The sequence below is a fragment of the Siniperca chuatsi genome, linkage group LG6 (assembly GCF_020085105.1).
Source record: "Siniperca chuatsi isolate FFG_IHB_CAS linkage group LG6, ASM2008510v1, whole genome shotgun sequence".
Lineage (NCBI taxonomy): Eukaryota > Metazoa > Chordata > Actinopteri > Centrarchiformes > Sinipercidae > Siniperca > Siniperca chuatsi.
Genome location: NC_058047.1, coordinates 17,365,679 through 17,392,920, shown reverse-complemented (window position 1 = coordinate 17,392,920; position 27,242 = coordinate 17,365,679). Strand labels below are relative to the sequence as shown.

At 39.8% G+C, this 27,242-nt stretch overlaps 1 protein-coding gene across 10 annotated transcripts in view; it reads left to right on the top strand.

Moving 5' to 3' along the window:
* elavl4 (ELAV like neuron-specific RNA binding protein 4) overlaps positions 1 to 25,347 on the top strand; it is a 75,703-nt gene extending 50,356 nt beyond the window's left edge. For 7 of the 10 annotated variants that reach the window (XM_044199137.1, XM_044199145.1, XM_044199141.1 and 4 more), the window contains 3 exons: positions 11,943 to 12,177; positions 17,525 to 17,563; positions 20,688 to 25,347. In XM_044199137.1, the coding sequence (XP_044055072.1) occupies positions 11,943 to 12,177; positions 17,525 to 17,563; positions 20,688 to 21,015 (602 nt within the window). In that variant the 3' untranslated portion in view covers positions 21,016 to 25,347. The remainder of the gene's footprint in view (positions 1 to 11,942; positions 12,178 to 17,524; positions 17,564 to 20,687) is intronic. The other 3 variants (XM_044199138.1, XM_044199139.1, XM_044199140.1) reach the window with 3 other exon arrangements.
* The last annotated feature ends 1,895 nt before the right edge of the window (positions 25,348 to 27,242 follow it).

Sequence of the window (27,242 nt, the reverse complement as noted above, 5' to 3'; positions counted from 1 at the left end):
CATTTTCACACAGACACACATGATCAGGCAGACACTAAGCACACACACGCGCATACTGTACACTGATACACTATGTGTCCCTGATTCTGTTGAATGAAATTATCCCCCAGCCATTCACGAGCACTCTTAGACTGATTCTTTTACACATTTTGTAAATAGTTATGGTTTGTTAAATGTCTGTCTTATGCGTGTGTTGTGTGGTCATGTGACTATTTGATGTATAGACACATCCTTAATATTAGGCCTAGTTTGTGTCTCTTAAGACATCACTATCGTTAAATTTTACATTTTTGCTTTAATAATGAAATGTGATTCACAGATCTAAGTAACTGCTTTTCACAAGGATAAATAAAACCATTTGCCGCCGTTTTGAAAGTATTTTCAGAATCCTTAAATGCTCTAATGTCCATCTGGATCAATAAATATTCTGTGTGCTGCACAGTACGGAAAATGTATTACCCATTGCTCAAGTAGCAACACATTTTCTTCAGCCAAACAAAGATGGCAGCTGGAAGTGACATATTTCTGTGTGCTTGTCTCTGCTGAAACTGTAAAATAGTAAACTCAAGTGTAACAGTTTATTTTGGCACCATGTGTCATATTCACACTAAATGTGGTGATTCTACAGAGTAATGGACCATACCTTCCGTCTTTCACATTTACTTAAAAGTAGTGTAAGTAATTGACCAAATTGACCAAGAGCATGAAAAGTATTAAAGTCATTGACAAAAAATGACTGAAAACATTTGTTGTGTGTGCGTTAATACACAGTGATACAGGAAGGAAGGAAGTACTTGAACAAAAGGAAATCCAACATCTGTGTGTAGTGAAATAATCATGGTAGACCATAGTCAACCAAAATAAAAACACTTAAATAAGAAACTGCCAAGAAACTATTTCAAAACTTCTCTAATACATGATACATGCAATATTATTATTAATTGAGTGTCAGTGAAATTGTATTGTCATATGATCATGTGTTATTTTACAAATAAACAGTAGTGACTGAAATTGTTTTATATGAGTGAAGATGTTTGTCTGATGCAATGCAAATCAGCAGAACACCGTTCATTGCATTGAACGTCAATTAGATATATACGATTAGATATCATACGTGATTTTATATGCGTTGCCCATATCTAATGGATTCCAGTATTGAAAAAATATTCTTACTAATATCAAAATAAGTTGATTTCAACCATACCAAGCATTGCCGAGTGAGTGAGAGTGACATCAATAGGCAATTTTTCTGACCAAGGCGCAAACAATGATTACATGAGAGGCACAAGCTGTGTAATATACATGCTCAATTACACATTCCACTACATTCAAAACACAGGAATGAATCACATCAGCCCATTGTATTGCAGAAGAACCCCTCCAGCGTGTCTCTTAGATCCATTTCAGGGGTTGTGTGTGTGCCTACAGGCTGCAACCTGCTCCAGTGTTATGTGCAATGTGTACTGATGAAGCAGAAAGGGAGCAGCATGCTGTAAGCCACACTCATTTGCCTAAGCAGAATAAATCACTGCTGGCAGTGAAGTGCACGCCTGTCTGTACACACTGAGAAGATGAGGGGAGAGGGTGAGAGGAGAAGGGAAAGCAGAGGAAAGGAAAACAAAGGAGAGGAGAAAAGGAGGCAGGGGGGAGTGCAGTGCAGACAAGGGGGGAGGAGGCAGAGAAAATGGAAAGAAAAGCAAGTAACAGAGGTCGTAGATGAGCAGAGACGTGGGAAGGAAAGAAAATGAGAAGAGGGAGGAAGTGAAGGGAGATCTAGGGAGGGGGGCAGCGGAAGGAAAAGATGGGGGGAAAAGATAGTGCCATTTCTGCCCTCATCAACACACATTTAGATGAAGTGGGCACATCTCCTGCCTATCTGTTTTTACTAACAGACATGTCATACCATACTTAGATCCAGGGGGCTCTCTACAAAGCAACAAAGTTATACAACACACGCAAGGCTACAGAAAACATATCCGTTCAACCACAGCCACATGCCATGAATAAAACAACACAGGTAGGCAAGGTTTTGATGCATTCACCATTTGTTCATTCTTGACTGGCACAAGGTCAGTTTGAAAGTGGAGCATTCTGACAAGCATGGCCAGATAAAGTGCTGCAGCAGTTCATTTCCACAATTAAACACAATACATTTTCGAAGGGTTTCTTGTGTGTGATGTTATAGTTTGATTTCTAAATACACTGCAGTTTTTTATTGTAAAAGCACTCTCTTTTTCAAAACAATTGTCAAAACATCATGCATTCCTTTGAAGGATTTAGGGGAAAAGCCTTTCCTTTCTATTATATTGTACACTTGCAACTTTTGATGCAACTTTCAAAATGCAAAGCATGCCCAGAAAATTACAACATGGCTTCTAAATAAATTTAATTAATTTAAATTACACACCAAACCCAACTATTTACATCTAATGCTAGTGCTAGTAAAATCTGCTATTGGCTGGTCTTTGGTGCCAGGTGATGCCACCTTCAATCGAGTACAACAGTTGGTGATGTTACCTGGCTCCAAGCTAACAGAAACGTTTTAGGAAAAAAAATAATTTTTGAACTACAGCATCTACTACTACTATCATTACCAGACAAACAGTTTTTCTCTTGTAGCATGTAGACGGTGGATTTATCACTGGTCAGTACACTCTTTTAAACATAGAACAGGAGGCTTTGAGCTGTGTGAGCCTGCTAACACCCTCAACTACATTAATTGTTGTTCTGGCTACCACCCTGCCTATTGTATCTGTTTTAAAACTGAAACACAAAGATTCACACATATATGCTCTCACACAAAGACACAAATGATAATAATGTGAGAGAGAGATGTTAGGCAAGGTGTCCCCAGAGGGATAAGGATCAGCAGGAGAAATGTTAATGATCAATTAGATGTTAGAGTTGCTGGTGATTAAAAACATGGAGGACTTTAGAAGGGCCCTGAGAGTAGTATGCTGGCACCATTGGCTCATCTTTTTCTTCTCTCAGTTACTGTACAGGCATAAGCACACAAGAGATACACACACACCCACACACTCGCTGCCATCAAGAGAGAAATGGGCTGCAAATTAAAACTCTCCTGTGACTGCCAAAAATTTAAGTACAGAACAAGAAAGGAGAGGCAGAGAAAGAGGGAGACACAGACAGATTTGTGGTGTGTGTCAGACTGGTATGTGGTCCAAAACGTGGTGCACTGTCCAGTTAGCCAGTCGCAGGATGTCTTAACACCAATATTGTTACCGTGACACCACTGAAAAAAGTCTTGAGAAGAAGAAGAAGAAGAAAAATTATTGTTACAGCTACATATGTTAAACAGTTTGTGCTTGGTTGTATATTTCTTATTACTTTTTAAAACTTAAGTCTTCTTGACTTGAGGGACGTACTGTATGTTGTTGATATGACGTCATTATGTGGTGCCTTGAAGTTGTGTCGCAGGTCATCACTGACTCACCAGTGTCCCCATGTTTATTTAATTAGGGACCTAATCAGTCCCTGAAATCCAATTCACTTAGTAATTCACTGTCTCTACTGAACAAGGGACTGATTTGAGACACACCCAAACATTGTCCACAGAAATGGAGTAGGCTGTAGAGGGGTGATGCACAGACAGAAATACATAGAAACAGCAATGCTACATAAAGTTGTTGAAGTAACAGATGTTCTCCAGTGACCACTGGCAGATGAGATGATGATCCCCAGCTCCTGCTCTGCTAAACTGGGAACATGAAGTCTGTTCTCTAAATGACCTCCTCATCAACAGAATGCACCCTGCAGTCACTCTTCTGTTCATAAAGACAAGAAGGAACTTTAAAAACATCACTGTTATCGTCATTCAGTCAGAGGCAGCTGAAGCAAAATCCACTAAAACTGCCAAATTGCCCTAGAGACTCAGAGAGCAAACACAACATCAACTAGACAGGAATATCTCTCCATCTCTTCCTCTATCCGTTCGCTCTCCTCTCTCCCTTCCTCTATCGATTTCTTCTGAATGGATAAGCATATTTTGTCTCTTTGTCTCTCTCAGTGCAAATAATGCAGGCTGGATTCCCTCTATATCCTTTCTTTCTAACCTTCAGGGAAGGCAGCCAGGCTGTGATCTTGTGCTCTGACAGCTGGTTTAGGCCAGCCTCAATTTGAAACAGATATAATATCAGAGACAGCGGTGGATCAATAGATGGCTATTCCTAGTTCTTCATCCCGGACCTGTATGCGAGCAGAGGTCAATGCTTACCTGATCAATGACTGCAAATACAATCGATCCACATACTGGCTCTGATGTGAAACTAAATTGCTGCTCAGTGTGTGTAAGGATTGGCTGTGAAAAGGCTGATGCTGAGTTCCCTTCATGTGGGATGGAAGGTAGCAATGGGAACGATTCCTATGGTAACAAGTTGCAAGCATTCATGGCATAATCCAACTCAAGATGGTGATTGCCAGTTTTACTAATAACAAGTGTTTTTTGCGCACTGAATGAATAAATTATCTGGCATTAAGCTACAGTTGTATGATAGGCAAGTTGTTCCTGATCAAAATAGCATTTAATTAAGGTTGAGTTACCTTGAAATTTTGCTGACATGAGGCATCCATGTTTGAAAGCTTTTCAGACACATTGGTATTATTTACTGCCAAGTTGTATTCTGTATATTGAAGCTTTCTGAAAAAATCTCAGACCTCCTCCTCCTGCTCCTCCAAGACAAAAAACATTACATTGTTTGAGAAGTTCAATGCACAAGCATGCAGCATTACAAATATGCTGCCAGAAGCACATGATGTGCCTTTTAAAGTTGAATTTATGTTTATGGAGGTATTGAAAGTCCGGTCATGTCGTGTTTGGTGTGCATAACGTTGTACATTTTTATTTGGACTCAGTGATGTGCAGTTACTGACTCTGTTGGAGGCTATAAAACATTTGATTATGTTTACATGCAACAATAATAGCACTGCTGCCAAAATGGTCTGAAGATTACTTTGTGCTTCGTGACTCACCCCTGTAAAATTTAGCCAAAGCTATTTTCGTTACAACTGAAACACCACTTTAGCCAGAAAGCACCTAGCTGTTGTCCCTTGTAATTTCGTATTGTCAGGTGAGGAGAGAAAGAGAGACACAAACAGATTGGAAAGAGTCACTTCCCCAGGAAGTTATAACTGACCAGTTTCATGTGCATAGACATTTGTAACAATATTCTGCAGCAGCCGCCTGGTGTTGGTTGCATATGATTTACTCAAGATACGCATTATCGTGCATACTGGCACACCATAATCACAAGACAGTGCTTGGTGTGACTTTTTTCAAGTTAGAAGCTTCAGATTGGACACCCATAGTTGTCCTGCTGCTTTTAGATGGCTGAAGTGATTTAACTAACTGAAGGGAAAGCTTTTATACTGTCTAAAAGCAATGTGGGTAGTAGGGTGGGTAATAAATAGTAGTAAAAGTAATTCAATAATCTGCAGTACAGACTGCTTTACTGGCATTCTCTCTATAGTCACATTGAACTTTTTGGTGTCAGTTTAAATGACCATTGGTTGGAATATGTTTATTTAATATTTAATGTGGGGTTTTTTTTTCAAGCATTTAGTTTCCTCTTGAAATCACCAAAATTATCAACTCAAAAAGCATGTGTGATGTAGCATTGAAAACAGATCAAGCCCTCTACTCTCAGTGCACCATCAAAGCCAATTTTCAACAAAACACCAATATCTCGCTGTGCTGCTTCATCTGCATGGATCTCCTGTCTCTTTTTGCCTCTCCTTCCACCTTTGTGCCATGCCTGCTGTGCTGGGTACAAAAATACTAAAACAACAAGCATTTCAAGGTCAGAGAAATGGCACTTCATAGTGCCGCTTGTGCTAGTCTTTCCAATACCATGAAAACGGAGCCCTAGAAGTCTCGTCACAAACCTGCATGGCTCTACAGCTAGGTTTTTGGTTTGTTCTTGTATTCAGACCATTCATGTTTGCACAATTTCTTCTCAGAGGAATTACCCTTCCTCCGTACAGTTGGTACGTTATCTCCTCTCTTGACTTGAATAATGGATGTTCCCCTTCAGACTGACACCACACTGAATCCCTGTTCTCTACCTGTCCAGCAGTAGAGAACAGTCAAGGTAATACGAGCGGAGAGGTGCACAGTCTAGGTGGGATGACTGCAGCCTTGACTCGTACTATCGTCTCCTGTCTCTCTGCCTTTAGTTTTTTTCCCCCCATAATCTTTAGAGCGCATACTGTCTCTGTGGTAGCCGGCACACATGCACACACAACCACGTACAGATATGCACATCGATACATGCGCGCACACACATTAGACAGATGGTTGAAGCTCTGCTCTGACAGAGGCTAAAGCACAGGGCACCTACACTCTTCAAAGTCTCTTCGGCTCTCCTCTCGCTGCTTTTTCAAACGCCATCTGTACCCATGCACACTAATGTTACTTAAAACAAGGACATTGCATTTTTTTCCTCCACATAATTAGAAGACAACAGGAAGAGGGTTTCTTTCTGCCTCTGCCATATTATAAATTTTTTGGAAAGGCAAGTCTGACCATTTGATACAGTTGGCACAATATAGCTCGTCAAGTAAAAAGATAAAAGGATGGGAGATGGAGTGGCACCTGAAAACATTTTAATATTTTGACTATGTGTGCGTGCATCAGTGCATGTGTCTATGTCGAGCGTATGGGCCTGCGTACAAGGATACAGTGCACTAGATGCATGAAACTGAAAAGAAAGTGTGTGTCTTTCATTACCAAGCAGCCAGGTTTCTCACCACTCTCCTCTCTTCTGGTCTCTCAGAGGAGCAGTCATTTCTCTCTGTCAGTCAGTCAGTGTTTGGGGAAATGATAGTGGGTTTTAGAGAAAGAGCGGCTTTGTTTGGGCAGGAGCAAGCAAGAATAGCACGGTTTCCTTTCATCATCATCCTTTTACTGTCACCTCCTAACATTCTCCTCTATCACCTTCTCTCCTTTTGTCCTTTCCTTCCTTACTCCTCGTTTCCACTCTTTCCCCTTTCTCCTTTTCATTCCTGCATTGCCCGTCCCCACCCCTCAGCACTCGCTTCTCGCCCCCCAGCCACTCTCCCTCTGTTTCCCCCTCCCTAGATTGAGGTAGTGTGTTATTAGTAAGGCAGCCAATGTGCCTGTCGGGATGTGTTAGAGAGAGATAAGTACAGGTAGAGAGAGTTACATAAGCCTCTGTTGATTACTGTGGAGAGGGAGAGCAGAAAAAGAGAGTGAGGAGGAGAGAGAGAGTGAGAAAGACGGATTGCTGTACCTTAGTAAGTACATTGTGCTCTAATGTTGCCTGTATGGCTGGCTGGCGGTTGATAAGTAACCTAGGCTTCTGGGGCTGGTTGAAAGAACAGTCATTAGGTTGGACTCCCTAGACTGACAGCTTGCTTTATAGATTGCAAGTTTGTTTTTGTTATAATGTTTAACAGGAGAAAACTAAACTCTTCTTAAGGTTTACTACATTAATATAGCATGAAAGAATGGTAATAAAAAATGGCTGAATACGCTTTGAGTGTGGTGTGGATTCATGGAGCTGATTTTTCATTTAAAACCAGTTCATTAATTTAATCTGCAAGTAGCTTTTCTCCTAGATAAATACCTGGATAATATTTAAGGATAAGGCTGGTGATATATTTTCCTTATTTTGAACAAATCTCATGAAAAGCACAAAACCAACAATTCACTGATCCTTCTAACAAGTGTTGCCCATGTAGCAAAGCCTGATATAGCTTGTTCGTCTGTGCCACAGACCTCCATTGTTGTCCAGGTATTTTACCAGCAGCCATACCAACATGTATCCTGTTTCTGCTGAATGACTGAAGCTTGGCTAATGCTTGAATGGGAGACCTCCTGGGAAAACTAAGTTGTTGCTGGAAGTGGTGTTGGTGGGCCAGTAGGGAGCAGTCTTCCCTCTGGTCCTAATAAAATCCCAATGCCCCGGGGATGCTATGCTGTATCTTCAGATGAGACGTTAAACCAAGGTCCTGACTCACTGTGATCATTAAAGATCCCATGGCATTTATTGTAAAGAGTAGGGGATTCCTCTGGTATCTTGGTAAAATTGTCCATCTGGCTACCTACTCTTGCCAGTGTAACTGGCTCTATGTTTCCCTCCCTCTCCACCTCAAGCTGATGTGTGGTGACCATTCTGGTGCAAAATGGCTGCTGTGCATCACCCAGGTGGGTGCTACACACCGGTGGTGGTAGTTTCCCCTGTTCACCAAAGTGCTTTGGGTATCAAAGATAAAGTGCTATATAAATGCTGGAAAAGATAAAAGTCAATATACAATTCTGTTCTGTCTTCCAGTCATTTTATATTATATAACTGATTTGATTTGATGTGACAACTTCAGAACACATTAAACATATATACACTTATGGAGTGTTTCACACACTAATGTGATGCCTGGTGATGATGATATGAAGATACGTTCAGCATTAGCAGCAATGTGAGGAATAATGTGGAAATTCAAAAGTCAAATGCATGTTTAATCACAACTTTGTTTATTCTACTGATATACCGCAAAGAGCTTGTCTCGCCCCCTAAAGTGTAGTAATAATAAGCAAAAGAGTAATCATTTGTATAGCACTAAGAGACACACACGTTTTTACAGGGTAGTAAAGAAAACCAAGCAAGGTATGCAAGCAAAACACAAGGAAAAAGAAAACAGCGGATGGTCAGATCAAATCAGCAGAAAAATCAATGCTTTGTACACCTACATCTGTGTTAGTTCACATTTCACACCACCATTAGATATTTTTCCTGCACATTGATCCGTTCCTCCTCTCTAGTGATACTGAACGGAGTAAAGCAGAACAACCTTAAACTGTGAGGGCCTACTTCACTCTCCTGCGTCCGAGCCAAAGAACATCCGTTCTATTTCACTACCTGAACTTGTTACCATTCTTGATAGTTGCTAACTCCTAATCCAAATTTGAATTCTTAAACAAGTGAATTGTGTTATATCCCCAGACTGCACTGGATACACTAGTGTGTAGACACAAATAGGAGATGATCACACTCACATACAATGGTTGATGAGGTCAACTGCCACCTCACCTCGCTCACCTGCTTACAATGATATTGTGCAAACTCAAGGACAAGAGTAGCTGGTGCACACTTAGACAAACAAAAACACACACTTAGAAAAGTTTAATCTCTCTCACGTCCACACACAGACGCATATATCACTATACAATCGGTCATGGACGATTGCAAATGATCATGGACATCTCTGCTCCTCTTTTCGCACTTTATTCTCATTAGCACCTCTTCAAGTCATCACTTAAGTGTGTGTGTGTGTGTGTGTGCATGTGTGTGTTTGTGCTGTGCCCTCATCAGTATGCCAAGCATTTGTCTAGGGGCCCTCCAGCCAGAACCTGCTTAGGAGCAGCTCAAGGCCAAACAAGTGTGAGGATTAAAGGACGAATTCAGTCCTCTCTTCTCGTCTCTCGTCTCAGCGGAGGAAGTGAATGAGCAATGCTCTCCTCTTCCTTAACTACTGCTGAGGTGCCCTTGAGCAAAGCTCTTGGAGTTGCTAAGTGCCTTACTACAGTAGACTGTAGTGAAATTGGGCAGATTCCAATTATCAAGGTGAAGCATGGTGTTGGATGAGTTTTAATGCTTAGTAAATTTACAAATCTAAAAAACTACAAATGTCCATTACCAATCACAGTTACCGAGTGTAGCTCAAAAACAGCTTTCCCCAAAGACACAGCAGTGACCCCTATTTTACCTCACACACAGCACATGCATGACAACAATAGTAATAAATGAAGAAAACCGTAGGAACAGCAGTGGTTTTTGTTTGCACTGTGTAGATCCCATTAGAATAGTTATTTTTCTGCTTCTGACAAGCTAATTAAAATGTACAGGTACACAGTTGGCACAAGAGGAAGTAAGGAAGGGGAAATTGTGAAAGCCTGTCAGGGGAGAGGGAGCCAGAAAGGTAAAAAATGAGAATAAAACAGAATATTTTACACTGAATAGGAGTTAATGAGATCATCCAACAGGCGGAAGGGAAATGCTGTGGTTCAGGTCTGTGTGTGTGTGGTCAGTTAAGACTGTGAAGTAAGATTGTTCCTTTGTGTCTGAGTTGCAAAGTCAGAACCTGGTTGATTACACACCTAACAATACTTAATGGTCATCGTTTTCAAAATTCCAAATGAGCTACTTAGTCCCTCTAAGTAAGTTTAAAAAAGGGTAAAACTACAGTGTTTTTGCTGCAAAGTGTATTTCTAAAATATGACTTTTGTATTATATCATTTTAAAATTGAACTGAAACTGTAAAATAATATAAACAACGTCAGTAAATTCCCAGATTAAATGTTATTTTTACTTTGTTTTTCATCAGTGATTGGCTTTCAAAGAGTGGATTTTTATTTTGCAGCTTGGCTGGAAAGTAAATAACCTTTAGCTGTCTGTGTCCTGGAAAGAAAAAGAGAACAAAAGGGATGGTCAAGGTGCTTCTCCGAATAGGAATTCAGGGGAGTGAGTACCATGAGACAAGCCAACAGGAAGTATAAAAAAGAGATAGACAGAGGGATGGCATGTACAAAAATGTGGAATAACAATAAGGAGGGTTTTTATGTGTGAGAAAGAGACTGCACACAATGATGCTCAAACACAAAAATTCCCCTCTTTCTCACTGCCTCTCTTTTATTCAGTCTCAGTCACACAGACATGCCTGTGTGCACACACAGTATTATGTAAATAGTCTCTTCGGCAGAGTGCTGCTGTCACTGAGCGAGCATCCTCTGGGCCATCTAGGCAGCCTCATTAAAACAAGGCACAGCATCCATTAATAGATACCAGTGCGTGCGTACACACAAACACACACACACACACATATATATATATACAGTCAGTATACACACACCGAGCATTCACAGACACCAATAAAGGACCTCCCAGGAAGCACGTCTCTAAATGTTACTCTCAGGTGGCAGTCAAAAAATATCTCCAAGGAAACCGCTCAAATGTCACTGAGAACAATACATGAAGAGTGTGTGTATGGCGTACTGTGACTGGAGCTAACATGAAGGAAGAATGGACTGTGTGGCTTTAAAGTGACTCAGGGCCAATGCCACAATACAGTCCTATATGCTCAATCTATGGTTGGTATGTGTGTGTGTGTGTTACTATTATACTATTCTATTCTGTCTTTCTCCAAACCTACTGTAAATCCTTGTGTTAAATGCAGCTAGGTTTAGTTTCAGAGCGGGTTGGGGTGAATATAGTCAGGAAAAAAATTAAAATAGTAAGAATGATAAAATGTAAAGAATTAAAACAAGAACAGTTTGAATGCTCACTGTTGCAGTTCTACATATATTTTTATTTATATTTTCTTAATTTATCCAGGAAGAATCATTGACCTCAAGATCTCTTTTACGAGAGAGAACAAATTATAACATCACAACAAGACAGTTCAGTCACACAAAGCAGTTATCACACAGCCTAGTGATTAAAACAAATGGTCATCATGCTTTTAGTTATCACTCTTCCATAAAAAGTAGAATTGCTGTTTTATGGAAACATAATTGAAAAATATCTTAGATTGATAGAGAATGGTCTAACAATTGATTATTATCAAGCTGTCCTTTATTGCTTCACCTTTTTTGTGTTTAGTTGTGCCGTCTTTTTTACACTGTGAAACACATTGTCACATTTAATTCCTGTAAATTAAAATATAGACGTTTCTAAATAGCTAATTTAGTTTTTAAAAGAGTTCCTTTATAGCCAAAAACTGTCTGAGTTTACTGCCAAGTGCAAAAGTATAAAGATAAAGACGACTTGGGAAAATAGTGTTTAACATTGTTGGAGTGTGAAAACACAAAAATTAGCAAAACACATTACACAGTAAGAATGTATGGGCCGTAGATGTTGTGTCTAAACCCTGTAAAGTAAAAGGGGCCTGTGTTTGTTTGTGATCTGCTGGCCCCGCAGGTGGCTCCCGAGGTGTGGGCTTCATCCGCTTTGATAAGAGGATAGAGGCTGAGGAGGCCATCAAGGGCCTGAATGGACAGAAGCCATCAGGTGCCGCCGAGCCCATCACAGTCAAGTTCGCCAACAACCCCAGCCAGAAGACCAGCCAAGCCCTTCTGTCACAACTCTACCAGTCCCCCAATCGCCGATACCCAGGACCCCTCCACCACCAGGCTCAGAGGTTCAGGTGAGTGCTGGACGGGGCATGGAGATGGTCATGGAGGAGGAAGTGGGCCAGAGAAGAGACAGCATAGGGTGGGAAAGGGTTCAGGTAGTGTTGTCACAGCATGGAAATTTATAATGGGTATATGATTTTAAAGGTGCATAGTTAATGCAGAGTTTCCCAACCTCAGGAGGTGACCCAGTGTAAGATCTTCTGATATTCATTTGGTCACCCCACCAAAAAATAAAATGAAGTGGCTGGCTACACTGTTCAGTAATTTTGAAAGCAGCTGCTTGACAACCAATATGAGCAGCTAAATAATTTGTCACAGAGTTGCTAATTGCTGAGATTTTGGGTTTCCCTAATTTCAGAATTAAAAGTCCCCTTCATTTTCTCCATAATCAATGACAGTTGAAGCCCTTTTAAGGCTTGGATGGACATGATATCTAGTTCTTTGATAAAAAGTCAAAGGTCCAAGATTATATACATAAAATGCAAGGTGACAAGTTAACAATCTCTCCCAAGGTGCATTTTGGTAAGAAATATTCACAGAGCTTAAAATTTAGCTATGTGCAATGTTAATGGCAAGCTAAAGATTACGCTGTTCAGAACACATTTACATTGACCAGGAGCCTTTTATTGGGAATTCAGAGTGGGAAATATACTTTACCAGAACCAGCAGCTCCTCGTACTTCCCAGCTCTATTCCAGAGACAGTATGAATAAGAATGGGGTCACTAGGGCCATCTGCTCAAAAGGTTGGGAATCTCCAGGTGAATGTGTTCAAGTTAAGAATAATGGAAAGGAAGTATTATGTATTATCAGCAAACTTTGCAAACATCTAATGTGGTTTGATTGATAGTGTGATTAACATTTGAATAAGTGAAAAACACCAGTGTGTTTGGTGCCATTAAATCACAAACAGGATTGCTATTTCAAATGTGGATATGAGAGATTTAATGTCATCAGTCATCAGCCTCAAACTCGATAGCAATTATTCTTGGTTTATGTGACCATAAATGCATTTAATCAAGGAAACAAGTCTGTTCTAAACAGCAGGCCTGATTTGGAAAACATTTGCACCAAATGCAATTTACAGTGTTCGAACAGGGGATGTAACACCTACACATAGAGAGCATGAGTCATAGCCACGTTTGTGTATCAACAATGATGCAGCTTTTCTCCTGTGAACATTTATTTCAGCAAATATGTCCCCCTTTTGAACAACAGGTGTGAGCTCTGCACCTGGTGCAGGTGTCAATAAATCAGGCCCTGTGAGTGCTCTGTGTGGGTCCACCCAGATCAGAGAGGAACTGTTCATAAGAGACTGTGGGGTTCTGTCGTTCACAACTACGTATTTCCCCTCATTTCATCATGCTGCCATCGTGCCAACACTTCTCAGAATATTCCCTGTGAGGCTTGGGCAAAAACATGTATTTGGATTATAAATATTGTAAATGCTTATCAAACAAAAGAGATGCACTTCATTGTCTTTCTGACTTTAAGGCCCCAATTCTGCATATGGTCATATTGATGCAATGAACCATAATGTTGTAGTACATGTTTGTAGTTTGACTCACTTTAAATACATTGCCAATATAAATATACATTTGCTGGACTTACAAGACATAGTCTACTGTATTAAATATGGCATAGGCGCCTGCATTAGAAGATGTAGTTATTTAAGACTAATGTCTTAAATCCAACAAGTTGTTTCAACTTAATTAAATTGAGTCATATGAAGTACCTCAAGCCATCTTCAGTTATTTCTAAAAAAGGTTTTTGCCCACATCAGTAATCTCCACAACAAGCTATCACTTAACATCATATATATATATATATATATATATGGCTGACATACTGTATATATGGCATCCTACCTGGTCATTTCCTGTCACTCACTAAAGATACAAACAATCTTTTTTTAATTTAAATGCTATATACGACACCTACAGATCATTAGGGCTTACTCCTTGAGGTCATGTTACCTTTCACCTCAACTACAAAAAAACAAGACAGCGCGTAATATCATACAATCACCTGTTTCCATCATCCGATCCAACAAGAATGTTTCAGAACTGGAGACAGAATATGTGCTTATACAATTTCCTCTCTCTTTCAATAACACTAAGCCGGTCGTGCTGTTTACTCTCCATCAAAGTCAAAGCTTGGAAGGTATTTTTCTTCTGGAGCAGCTTCCCTGGTGTGACACCTGAGCGATGTAGCGTGGCTGTGTGTCTGTGATACGCCAAGCCAATTTACAGGCTCCACAGGAGAGCTGTCGCTTCTCATCACAACTCACAACCACAGGACACTTCCTCACTGTGTTCTTGTGCTCCTGCTCTCTGCTCCCAAGCCCTCCACTAAAACCTCAACACTTCAGAAGTTATAAATGTGCTCAATCTGCACAGTTTCCCTTTTTTAAACTAAATCTTTTAAAGGACAACTGTGCAAAAGAACTTTTTTCCTAATACAACACAGTTTTCAGTCAAACCTGATCTATTGTTTGTTCTGTTTATCCCTTGAAGAGACAACATTTAATTTAAAGTTAAGATATCTAATATTAGTATGTTTCAAAGTTAAAAATTTAATAAACTGAAAATAATGAAGCAAAAATGATCTACTAATGTTCACCTGAAACAAAATGAAATGCAAATTAGTGCTGAAAATAAAATCCATTAGAGATTGTGAAATTGATACTCCTGCTTGTTTTACACACTAAACAAGTTTGTGCTGCTGCTTATAGGTAAGACCCAAGTTTAAAAAAATACTGCAGAATACAGTACAATTCTGCTGCAGTTATAATTACATCTGTCCTGTGTGACTGAATCACATGGGCCTGCTGTAACACAAGTTAATGTATAATGTGCTTGTATGGTTCCACTCCAAGACAGCAAACATAATCGACTCAAGCACAATACACCAAGCCCTAGATCTCGGCTCGTTTCCGATTCTCTGCCGTTAACTAATGATACTAATTAGCAAATTAGCCTTATTATATCCAGGGCAGGAGCCAATTTTAATTGAAAAAAAATTTCTTTCAAAAAAGAAAAGACAAAAACGCCCATTCCTCCATTAACATGCATTGAGAGAAAGCACAAAAGCCCTATTGTTTATATCGAGCTTGGAGAGGCAGTGTGAAAAGCCTGCAGAGTGTTTGCGTGGTGAGCGTGCATCAGCGTGCATTCGTACATGTGTGAGAGAGAGAGGTACTGAGAGAGGGAAAGAGGGAGAGTGTGTTAGCAGCAGGTTGTTTTGTTGTGGCCCAACGGCCCGGCGGCCAGCAGATGTCTTCGTGCTCCCAGGCCTGGAGCGCCTTTCCTCTGAGCATCCTCTCCAATTGACTCATTTACCCACAAAGCAGCCTGCTTGTTCCCTTCCCACGTAATGGGCTAATTACTGCTTTAATGATTCCATATATCCTTTTCTCCACTTTTTTCTTTGTTTTAGGGCTGCTTTTGTGCCTTTTTGGTAATGTTAAGTGAGAAAAGTGCTACAATACAGACACACTTTGAACCCAGATAATAAGTAGGCCTACAATGTTATCAGAAAATGTTATGTTAAATGTAAAAAGGTTACGTGAATTTAATGTGGGGATTTCATTGTAAGTACATTTCACAATATGACTTTATTTTCACATTTTAATGCATCTTAAACATTTTTATTTTAAAAACATCAATGTGAGCAACTTGTGAGCCAATATTAACAAAATATTTTGAAACACGTGTTATTACAGTGCTCTTCAGTCCTCTGTACCCAGAGTTCTGCAGGATTTCTAATTTATAAGGTGCTTAACTACAGTTACCTGGCATCCCGGTGTTTAATTGTCCCTGATTAGAAGACTACTGATCTGTTATGTCTAACAAGCAATGTAAATTTAATTTAAAATGATCAATATAAATAGTATTATGATTATTATTATACAAGTTATTTATTACAAGCCTTGAAAACCTAATTGCTTTCTTAATTGCAATCGAATAATATTAATGTTGCTTTTAAACAGTGTAATTGTAGAATGGTTACCTGGCTTATTTTGTGATGAAAACAATCACATTTTCAATAAGATTTTAATGCTCACTTTTGGTAAATATTGTGTAGCAGTTGTGTTGCAAGAAAGCAAATGCTTGTTGACTGAAAGAGACAAGGAGAAACAACTCTGATAGTCGAGTCAAAGTCAGAGAGTTTGTAGTGTTTTCAAGAGGAACGAGGCGTCACTGGCCAGCTGTTGCTCAATAAGCCGTGGCCCCTGTCCATTAGGCCAGAGGAGTTAATAAGACATGAGACAGGCCAGACCCAAGTGAGGAATGAAGGTCATTGAGTCACCAAGCAGAGTGCATCTATCCAAGAGAGAGGGCCAACATTACAGCCAGCCTACTGGGTTCTTACACCACACATACTTACACACAAACTGTAGTTTACTCTGGCTGACTGCAATGGCTGTAGCTCACGGGCTGAAATTATTATGAAACCAGAACATTTCCCAAAAACTAACCCTTTTAGACAGAGGACACCCTCTGACTAACACTCAGCCATTCCACCTGACCTGTTAGCACTTAACAGGTTGACCCCCGACCACAAAGATATACATTCACAATTTCATGGCTAGTTTAATGTTCAGTTGTGTTTTTGTTGGTCCACCTCATAGAAAACATACTAATCACCATCACCTCTCTCGCTCACCATCATTCAAATGCCAAACCATTACACTGACAGAACTCTGGATCATTTTTCCTGTCATCTGAGGTGTTCTCTCAATCGAGTTAACACAAATTAAAGACCATAGTTTATGAAAAGGAATTTTTATTAACCTCCATCTTCTAATTAACGATCAGTGTGGCGGCATGAATTGTATGGATACCCACATGCAATTTTCTGCACGTAAAATAAGTCAATGATTTGCCATTGTGTAGCACTATGGCTAGCCTAGCATCCTAGTATAGCTGAGTGCCATGCTATGCTATCCCTATCCTGCCGCTATTAGTGCTCTGTATGTGACTGTAATACTGAACTGTGACCAGTCCACTGCTGTAGTCTTGCATACAATGAAACAGTCACACCTACAGTAGTGTCAATGTGCCTGTAACACTCTGCTCTGGCATTAGCTAGTGCAGGGCTATGCTGAAGCCTATGAAGTAGCACAGTGGCAGACTGAGCAAGCGCCGACCATTCTGATGGTAGGCTACTGTAGCTTCATTAACTGATCATAGCATTTTCTGGTGGGGCTCCTCAGTGTAATGGGCCAACTATAGATGGGTTTGTTTGTTCTTGAGTGAGGAGGACCACGCAGTTCCTACAGGGACTTAACATTAGTTCCATTGAGTGAGTCGACCATCTGCCCACCATTAACCCCAGAACCCTCCTTCTCTTTACAGGCTGGACAATTTGCTTAATATGGCCTATGGCGTAAAGAGGTAATTAAAAACTTCACCCAATGCCAGATGTCCATGTTGACTCAATGATTTTTCAATATCCTTTTTTCTGTTCTGTTTTTTTAGTTTATGTTTCCTTGTATTTTTGCAGTCAATTTACGTTTGACAATTTGTTCAAGGTCAACTGCATTTTTGGTTCTTTGATTTGTTTTTGTTTTTTCCTTGTAAGCTTGAGTTGGTTTTAAAACCCTACCAACCAGTTAAGGTTTAAAAAAAGAGAAAACGTTCAGTCTTTGTTTCAGTGGTGATGAATTTGCTTTGTTTTGAGTATGACAAGTGCTGGTGTTGTTTGGATTGTTTTGGGTTGTTTCTGTGTACTGAATAGATTTTGTTCTCTGGTGTAAAACTCCTAATTTCTAGGTGTGTGTTTTTTCTACCGGATTCAGGTTCTCCTGCCTTGTCACTCCACAGCCATAGCTTGGGAACAGTCTCTCTTTAGGAGCAAATTTGGAATTTGTCACTTTGATTTTATAGGTAGTTCCTCACTACATCATTAGAATAAAACCTTTGTACATCCACTAACAACTATGTACAAACTCCTTTATGTGATAAATTTACATCTGTGCAGTGTAAGCCATAACAAAATTATATATTGCCTTAATTTCTTGGCAATACTAGCTGAGATTTGGTAGTGTTCAGCAAGGACATGGGATGAGGCTGGATGAACCTGGATCCCTGCTGGAAACAGGAAATGCTGTTTCACTGCAGACAGCTCCAGCTTTGCTCGGCACTACTCTGCTCGAATTCCTTCCTTTCGCCTCCATGTTTCATTTTGCTTTCTTGCTACCATAGGTGTTACATAACCCAGAGCAGCAGCCACTGTGGTGATAGATGTTTCATGTGTGGGCATCTTGCATGTTGCAAGCACAGGGGACACCATCTGAAGTCAGCTTAGCAACTCAAACAGGGATGAAGTTTTAGCTCGAGAGAAATGTTCCCCTAGCAAGTCCCCGTAAGAAGCTGTCATTTTGTCAAATGCAGGAATTCAGAATGTAGTTACAGAATAACGCATTGATAGTGATGCATTGTGGCATTCACAGGTATAACCCTTAATGCCTCCCATGCCAAAGAAGCACTGTGCCCTCACTCTGAGTCTTTACATAATTTTCTAAAGGTGAAAATAGTGTCTGATTCAGCCGTCCTGATTGCATAGCATGTCATCAAGTTATAAGTGCTTTTCAGTGATCTGAGGTTATTATTTGAAAGGAAACAGAAGAAAGGTGTTAAGAGCTGGAGATGGTTGGCTTTAGAGAGGACAGAATAGATATCTGGTCAGCTACACTGTTGCTATGCAACCCCTGGTCTCGTCCGTAACATTGGTTAGTGTTTGGTCCCTGCTCTGATGGGTACACTCACATGTACATTTACACACATACGCTCACAGACAAACATGTACATACAGACACACTCATCTCCACATCCTCGAAGTGGCAGCGTTAGCTAGCCTCCAAACAGTCACCCTCCTCACACTCACAAACCTCCTCACATACTCTAGCTTTTGCATACAACACACAGTAGTTTTTTTTTCAAGCCCAGCAGGAGAGGCCTGAGCGAAGGCGAGCATGTCAGACAAGGCCTCGACGTGATGAGGCCTGTTCAGATTCCACATGCTGGAGAAAATATTAAATCGCCTCAACAAGACATTGAGGCCATGTAGAGATTTGTGAGACAAAGGATTTGGAGCCTCTTATAATGCAGTTTGCTGCTGCAGCAACACTGTGGTGATTATGAAAATTCCCTTGTACCTCAATCATATAGATTTATAATACTATGATCTATTTCATCTTGTCTTAATCCTACAGATATATACTAATATAATCAGTTATCACTTATACCCCTACGCAATCAACACATTTAATCAAAAGACGTCTAATCAGTGAAGAGAGTGAACCACCCTAGGCTCTTGTATTAGCGTCCACAGAAACCACAATGGGCAGAAGCAAACTCTGCATGACCAAAGTCATGCAGGAAGGTCGTAGTGATTGCCGGCCATATATAGTCACTGGAGAGAGAGGGGTGGGGGCCCCGAGCAGCAAGCAGCGCTATCGATCAGTGCCACGAGCTCTGGAATAGAACAGAACAGAACACCCTGCAGACTGCGGGAGGAGTGGGAGGAATACACTTTGTACCTTAATGCCACTGGGCTGTAAAGTGCTTCCATTTTCCATTTAGTTTGCTCCCTCTTCCCTCCCTCCCTTTCCTTAAGAAAGCAACCTTCTCTGAGACAGCTGCAGCAAAGCGGAAATCTCAATTAAAGCACACCCAATAATGCCTATAGTCGTTTCTTGAGAGAGAGGTGGCATAAGAAATGAACCTTTTTATCTCATTTACCTTTTATTTAAAAGTGGGGATATTTTTTTCTCCTTTCCCTTTCCTTTGAGCGGAAAGGCAATTAAGTGAAGTCAACTGAGGATTCAAATCTCTTGCATCACAAGAAAAAGGAGAAGATTATGAGGCGAATGAGAACAGATTTAGCAGGCTGGTGCATGATCTTTGATGGATTTCTAGCAACGGTTTAATTCAACAACTTCCTGCAATTTAGCTCCTAAAGGAGCCACTCAAGGACACAAAGAGAGAACCTTCATCTGCGTCTCCTTCAGCAGAAATATAGCGCAGCATTGTCGTCATTCCTGAGAGGAGGCCTTTCAAAATTGAGGAGCTCAGGGAGAATTTAGTAGTAGCTACGCAGACACACATATAAACTCTTGCATTTAGACATAAACATACATGCACATACAGTTAACATCCATGCATATGCATCCTAATTCATCTGAATTTGTGTATTTGGCTTGGAGATCAGTTTTTGTCGTTTGATCGGTAAACATCTAACTTCTTATTTATTATGGCTAAAGACAGTAGTGTATCATGCAGGTGAGCGTCATGGCAAGCTTTTGGATTTGGAAGAAGGATTGAGTTTAAAAATTTGGCTCTCATATAAAAATGGAGATTGGAGGTTTTTCACCAGTTTCTGGCCATTTCATGTACAGTAGATGCAGACATTGAGTTTCACTATATGCCTTAACCTGTTCAATTAAAACTGGCTCTTTTCTCTCTCCCCTTCCTTCTGCTCTCCCTCCATTTTTGCCCACTCTGCCTCTCCTCTCAGGTTCTCCCCCATCACCATTGACAGCATGACCAGCCTGGTTGGCATGAACATCCCTGGGCACACAGGCACTGGTTGGTGCATCTTCGTGTACAACCTGTCCCCAGATTCGGATGAGAGTGTGCTCTGGCAGCTGTTTGGGCCCTTCGGTGCAGTCAACAATGTCAAGGTGATCCGTGACTTCAACACCAACAAGTGCAAAGGCTTCGGCTTCGTCACCATGACGAATTACGATGAGGCGGCCATGGCCATCGCCAGTCTCAACGGCTACAGGTTGGGCGACCGCGTCTTGCAAGTCTCCTTCAAGACTAACAAGACACACAAGTCCTGAACTTTAGCAGGTAGAAGCAGTTGCCCCGCGACTTTTCTGCCCCAAAATTGCCCCCAACCTCCCCACCCCCACCTCCACCCATCCCTTAGCCCCTTCAGTCACTACCACTACCACCCTACTACAGCCATCCAACGCAGCAAACTCAAACTCCAACCGGAACACAAAGCAACCGATAAACCATCAAACAAATTGAACTAGAAATGGCTTATATTATAACTTTGGACCTATAAGCCAATGTTGCCTAAGTATTACAAAAATGAAATGATGAAAATGTTCATAAGTTTTTGGAAGCTCCTGTGATAATGCAGGCTTCTCTTTGTTGTATATTCTTTCTGTTTGTTGTGATTGTTTAAATGATTTTTTCTCTTCTGTGTAAACAGTAGCAAATACCTGTATCCCCTTATTTCAGAGAAGAGAATGTCCTTTTTAGATTGAAACCTTTTCTCTGTCTTGATTCAGGATTTGATTTTCTTTTGTAAATCCGGATCCACTGTCGTTAGTATTATATACCTCCCTGTCGGTGAAAGGGAGGGGGCTCTTTTTTAAATTGGTGAACCATTCATTCATTTTTAGTGTGTATTAAAAACTTCCCCTTATCGATTATAGATGGGATTCCACAATCCCAGAAACTCTGATGTAGAAAAAAATGAATTTCTAACATTGTTTTTGTTTTGTATCGCAAACAAAACATAATGTCTTTCCTCACAGGGGTTCAGGGAGATGGGGCGAGGGAGGGGATGGGTTAGCTTTCCTGATGACACGTTCAGTAATTTAAGAAAAAAAAATAACACTGTTGCCAAAGAGAAGATCTCTTTGCTTGAAAAAAAATGCGTTTAGAAAAAGATAAAGAGAAAGAAGATCTATTTTTATAAATGATAATTAAAATAATAATTATTGAAGAATTTTTACAAGAATCTGGATTTGAAAAAAGAGAAAAATATTTTGACTGGCTAACTAGGGGGGGCCGGGGCGGGAGGGAGGGGGCACCACCTTGTCTTGTCGTTCTGCCGTGGTACTTTATAGGATCAAAGGCTGTTTGTTTTTTGGGGAATCCAAGTTGGCAATGATTTTGTAGATGGAAGGTTTTGTGAAAAGGGATGCAAACTGAGGCAGGTGATTTTGGTAATTTTTCACATATGTACTAGTGCGTGATTATTCAACAGCGATACCCAAAAGGGAAGGGAGAGGGGTCTTTCCAAGGCCTAACCATCCTTATAGTCCAGAGCCCAAAGCAAGAAGACCCTTTGTCCACTTGTTTTCCTGTTTTTGTCATCAATCAATATGGGATATCAGTAAATAGATATGAACACATCTATCCATTTAGAGAGCATACTATACATTATCTATATAATTTTCTTCGCTCTGCGTTTGTGAACTTACATTTGAAAATAACTTCCTTTTAGCGATCAACAGTAGGTGCTATACTACATTATTCACATATCTTAAATATCCAAGTTTGTTGTTCTATGTGTTGTTTAAAGAAAAAAATACTTCGATGTTGGCATTGAATTGAGCTGCTGTTCTTTGTTTAATATTTGTTTATTGTTGGCCCAAAATTCTGGTGAGACTATTTCTTTGCTGAGTAACCAGATAAACGAATTTGGGCCTTGTAAGAATCACTGAACAAATTTTTAATTTGTATTTTTTTGTTTGGCTTGCTGACTTTTAGGTTACTTGCTGAGCGTGAAACGTTTGTCAAAACTAAATGATGATTAGCTAGTTCCGTTAGTCTAGATATTTGTTTCCTTAAAAAGGATCTATGACAACTGTGTCTTCATTTGCTGTGTACAAATAGATGATATATATATACATATATAGTCTACATTTGTTTTACAATATCTACTGTACTATATGAGTTGTCACTGTTCTTTTGTTTGAGCTTGTCTTTTTCATATGACAACTTATTATGAAGTGGTGGTTCAGTTACTTAGAAAAACTTGTGAGGAAACTGTTCAATTGTTGTCATGTTGCTTGTGGAGAAAAAAAAAAGATTTGGATTAACTTTCAGTTAGCTACTGCGGCAAAAGAGACCGAACAAAAGCTTAGAATATAACTGTATTTGTTTATTTACTTATCTATTTTTCAAACTATTTATTTTTCTATTTATTTGTATTTATTATGTATTTATTAATTAATTAATTTATCTGTGTATTTATGTATTTATTTGTTTCATTGTCTGTGTATTTGCGTGATTCTGGTACAGGGAGGGGGCGTTTCTGAGCAAAAGGGAACAAAGCGACTAGTGGAGAGGCTCTTCCAGTAGTCCACTGCACTGAGAGAAATTTTAGTACGTTTGTGCTTTGTACCAATATATCAAAATTACAATATAAAAAAATCTAAAAGTCAAGAAAACTGAAAAAAATGTCTGGAGGGTTGGGGGACGCTCTTCCCTTATTACTAGAAACAGTTACTCGCTATGCATAATCTAGTTAATAGTTAAATTTGCTATTGCTTTTTTCTTGTCTTGTTAAAATGAAATCTTTAGATCTTTTTCAATAAAGTTTAGTCTTAATAGAATGTTATAAACAGTCGTTCTGGTTCAATATAACCTGTGATAAGTTTGTGTAGTTCTAAAAAGCCACTCCGTCCACACCCTCCCTCCACTTACTACCGCTTTGTGATGAAACCTTATGCAAAAATGTGGGTCTGAAAGCATAGTTTTCAGTTTTCAGTAAAACATTTTATATAACATTCAGCTCTTGGAGGCTTGGGCAGATAAATTTTAAAAGGAGCAAATGCTCAAATGTTGTTTGAGGGTCATTCATTGCACTGGACTAAATCGGTCAAAATCACTTAAGAGTCAAAACTTATTTTTAAAAATATTCATCATGTTTTCAAATAACATACCAACAAATCTTTAAAAATGAGAAATTGTTACCATTGCACACCAACTGTTATTTACAGCAGTTGTTGCTATACTTAAGTACTCTGGAGGTATGAAAAGGGATTGTACCTATTCTATATTTTATATACTCTAATATGATATATATTATATATTTTGAAAGGTGAAAGGTAAGGGAATGGTTCCAGAAGTATAAATATACGGAATTGGATTTTTTTTGTTTGTTGTTAAGACTTGAAAACATGAAGGAGGTGTGTGGAGAGCATTTTGAACACTCAGACGCATGCTCGCATAAGTACATCCTTCTCTCTCACACCTCAGTCATCTGACAGGCCGGGTCATCTTATATCATCATTATTATCCAGTCATCATCTGCGCCATCCAATCACATAGTTTTCTAACGTCATAACGGCAACAAACCAACCAACCCACCCACCAACCAACCAGACCCCTTCATGCTCCCCGCCGCCGTCGGGAGCTTGAATTATGCAACGACCCCAGTAGAATGTTGTTCTAATGTGTGAACTAATTTCCTACACTGTATGACTTTTGAACTCTTACGATGCGTGCCTGTGTTCTGCCTAGACCCTGTGTGCACGCAAGTGTGTGTGTGTGTGTGTGTGTGTGTGTGTGTGTGTGTGCGCGCATGTGTGCATGTTTGTATGCATGTTCCTTTATGTAATTGTGTGCGTGTCGTGCGTTTGTCCTCATATGTTTGTTAGCGTGGAGTACATCCAAATGTGCGTATGTACAGTATATACATATGTTAAGTGTTTGTGATTATGTGTGTGTGATTGTGCATTTGGGTCTGTTTAGTGCACATATATACAAGCGTATATGTGTGTCTCCCTGAGTGCATGTGCGCGCGTGTGTGACAGAGATAGCACGTGTGGTTGTTCAAAATGTGTGTTTGTGTGAAAGTGTGTGCATGTCAGGGTGTTTGAAACATGGGGCTGCGTCACCTCGCTCTATGCCCAACCCCTATGGCTCACACCATCCCCCTGTAGCGCCTTATAGTGGCAGCCTGCCAGTAGGAACAACGCAGCCAGTAGTGGAGGAGGGAAGGTGAACAGAGGAACTAGGCTCTTCTTGTCAGTTTTCATTTTCCTCCTGAAACGTGTTTGTTTACTATCTGAAAAATCTATAAACGAAATCTTTAAAGACAAAAAAGATGAAAAAATGTTCACGGGGCCCCATGACCGCGGCTCTCTCTACTCTCTCCTGCTTATGTTATTACTTAACAATTATCAATGATGATTATTATGATTATTATTGCTATTATTCTTAGTATTCTTATTCTTATTATTAATCCAATTACTGCGATGAATGAATTCATGTTATCCTTGCTAGTTTAGGTCATTTCTGAAACTGGAAACAAAATAAAAATCTTGCTGTAAATGTTTGTTTTTTCTTTTTCATAAAACTGTTGTGTTTGAATTATTTGTACTTTTGAATGTTGGGACAATAAAATGAGGTGTTAAGAGCTTGGATGTTTCTTGTTGTGATGGATGAAGCATTCATATATTTCACACTCTTTACACTGCACACTATAAGGGACATCTTCCTGATACGTTTAAAAATCATACCTTAGATTTAACAGGGGAAATCAATAAGGTATAATGGACAATTCATCTCATTTATGTACTTAATGAAAAGTGCACCTGATATCTTGCATATTCAGTGTAAATTGTAGAACTGTAGATTTGTATTGTATTGTAGATTTTAATTGATTAGTAAACTAATTAGACATACAATTGGGAGCAATTTCAATAATAGATTAATCATTTGAGTCATTTATCAGAAAATGCTAACATTCAATACTATTTGCTGCGTTTTGCAGTTCTTTATCACTGAAAATTGAATATTTTTGAGTTTTGGACAAAGCAAGCAATTTGAAGAAGTTATCTTGGACTCAAAGAAGGCTGTTTTTCATAGTTTTCTGACATTTTATAAAGTAAAACAATCAATTAATCCAAAATATTATCAACAGATTAATCAAAAAGATTATCATTAGATCAATAATAGTTACATGCGTAGTATATTATTCCTGTATCTATTCGAAATGAGGCAAGATTTCAGATTAGTAATACAACACAATAGAACAGTAAATCACAGATTTAATCTACGTTCACTATGACCTTTCAGCTACTGAGGGACAGTCTCGACTATGAGGCAGTAACACTGCAGACATAAAACGCAGTGCTGATCTCAGTCATCCCTCTAAGGTGCTGCTATAGGATGGCAGAGAGGAATCAGGTGCAGCTACATCAGTGAGATAACACTGCCCCCTGTATCTTTACCAGAGTATCCAAGACCTTTGTGGCAAAATGCTGCTTCTCGCTGAGTAGGAATATCTGTGGTTAATATGTGCTCATATCTCATCTCTGATCTTTCTGCTTCACAATACAAACTTCATCGGTCAGCCCAGAAAACACCTGAAGCAAAGGGACTAAGAATAAGGCCTTAGAGGATAAAGAAATGCCACTGCCAGCAGTTCATCACTGCTGCACACCACATCTGTTCATCAGTAACAGTGTACTCAGTAATGTCCAGTGATGTGAGCCCTGCTTTACGCCTTTATAATCAAAATCACACCAGAGAGCATTAAAGCAGTTGTGGAGGAGATGATGGTTGTTGGACTGTGATATGTGCAGCCACTCTTGTCTTTCCTCTCCCGTTGTTAGCAACTTAATGATCCTCCACGCTCATCAAGGCCAAAGTAGATGGAGAGGACATGAGTCAGCGTGTGCTCTGAATTCCCCTTTGAACTGGCTCCTTGGGGGTTTAAAGGCACAGCTAGTTCAATAAACAACTATTGCTGATTTCAACTTGAATGCGGCGTTGTTATAAAAGAACTCTTTTTTACTCTACTGTGGCGCAGACGTGGATAAAACAAAATGTAGCATGAAAATTGCTAAAAATATCTAATGGAAACAAGATGTTTTAATTCCAAAGGAAATGAAAGTGCTCTCGTTACAGGGAGTTGTTTGGTTTAATATGGCTCAGTTCTCACCATATTCTGTCACCAGGTGCAACCATATGATACTGCCTCTCAGTTTCTATATAAACCACTTTTCATCTGCCTGGGTGAGAGCTGATCACACTCACTCCATGGTGTGAATGTCAGCATCCTGCCGCGCTGTGATGTAGAAGGCAGTTCTGCCAAATGACAAGCATGAGTCTCACAGTCGGAAGCATATTATTTCATAAGGAGCTACTTGTCTTTGACAAATCTTCCGTAGTCAAATCTGTGCAGTGGGGGAGCTGTTGTTGCCCTCTAGCTCTCCTTGGTACACACTCTGACATTAATGGGATACCTCTCCGCACCCCTTTGTCCACTTTGGAGATTTCACACTGCCTAATCAAAAGACTCTCAGCTTCACTG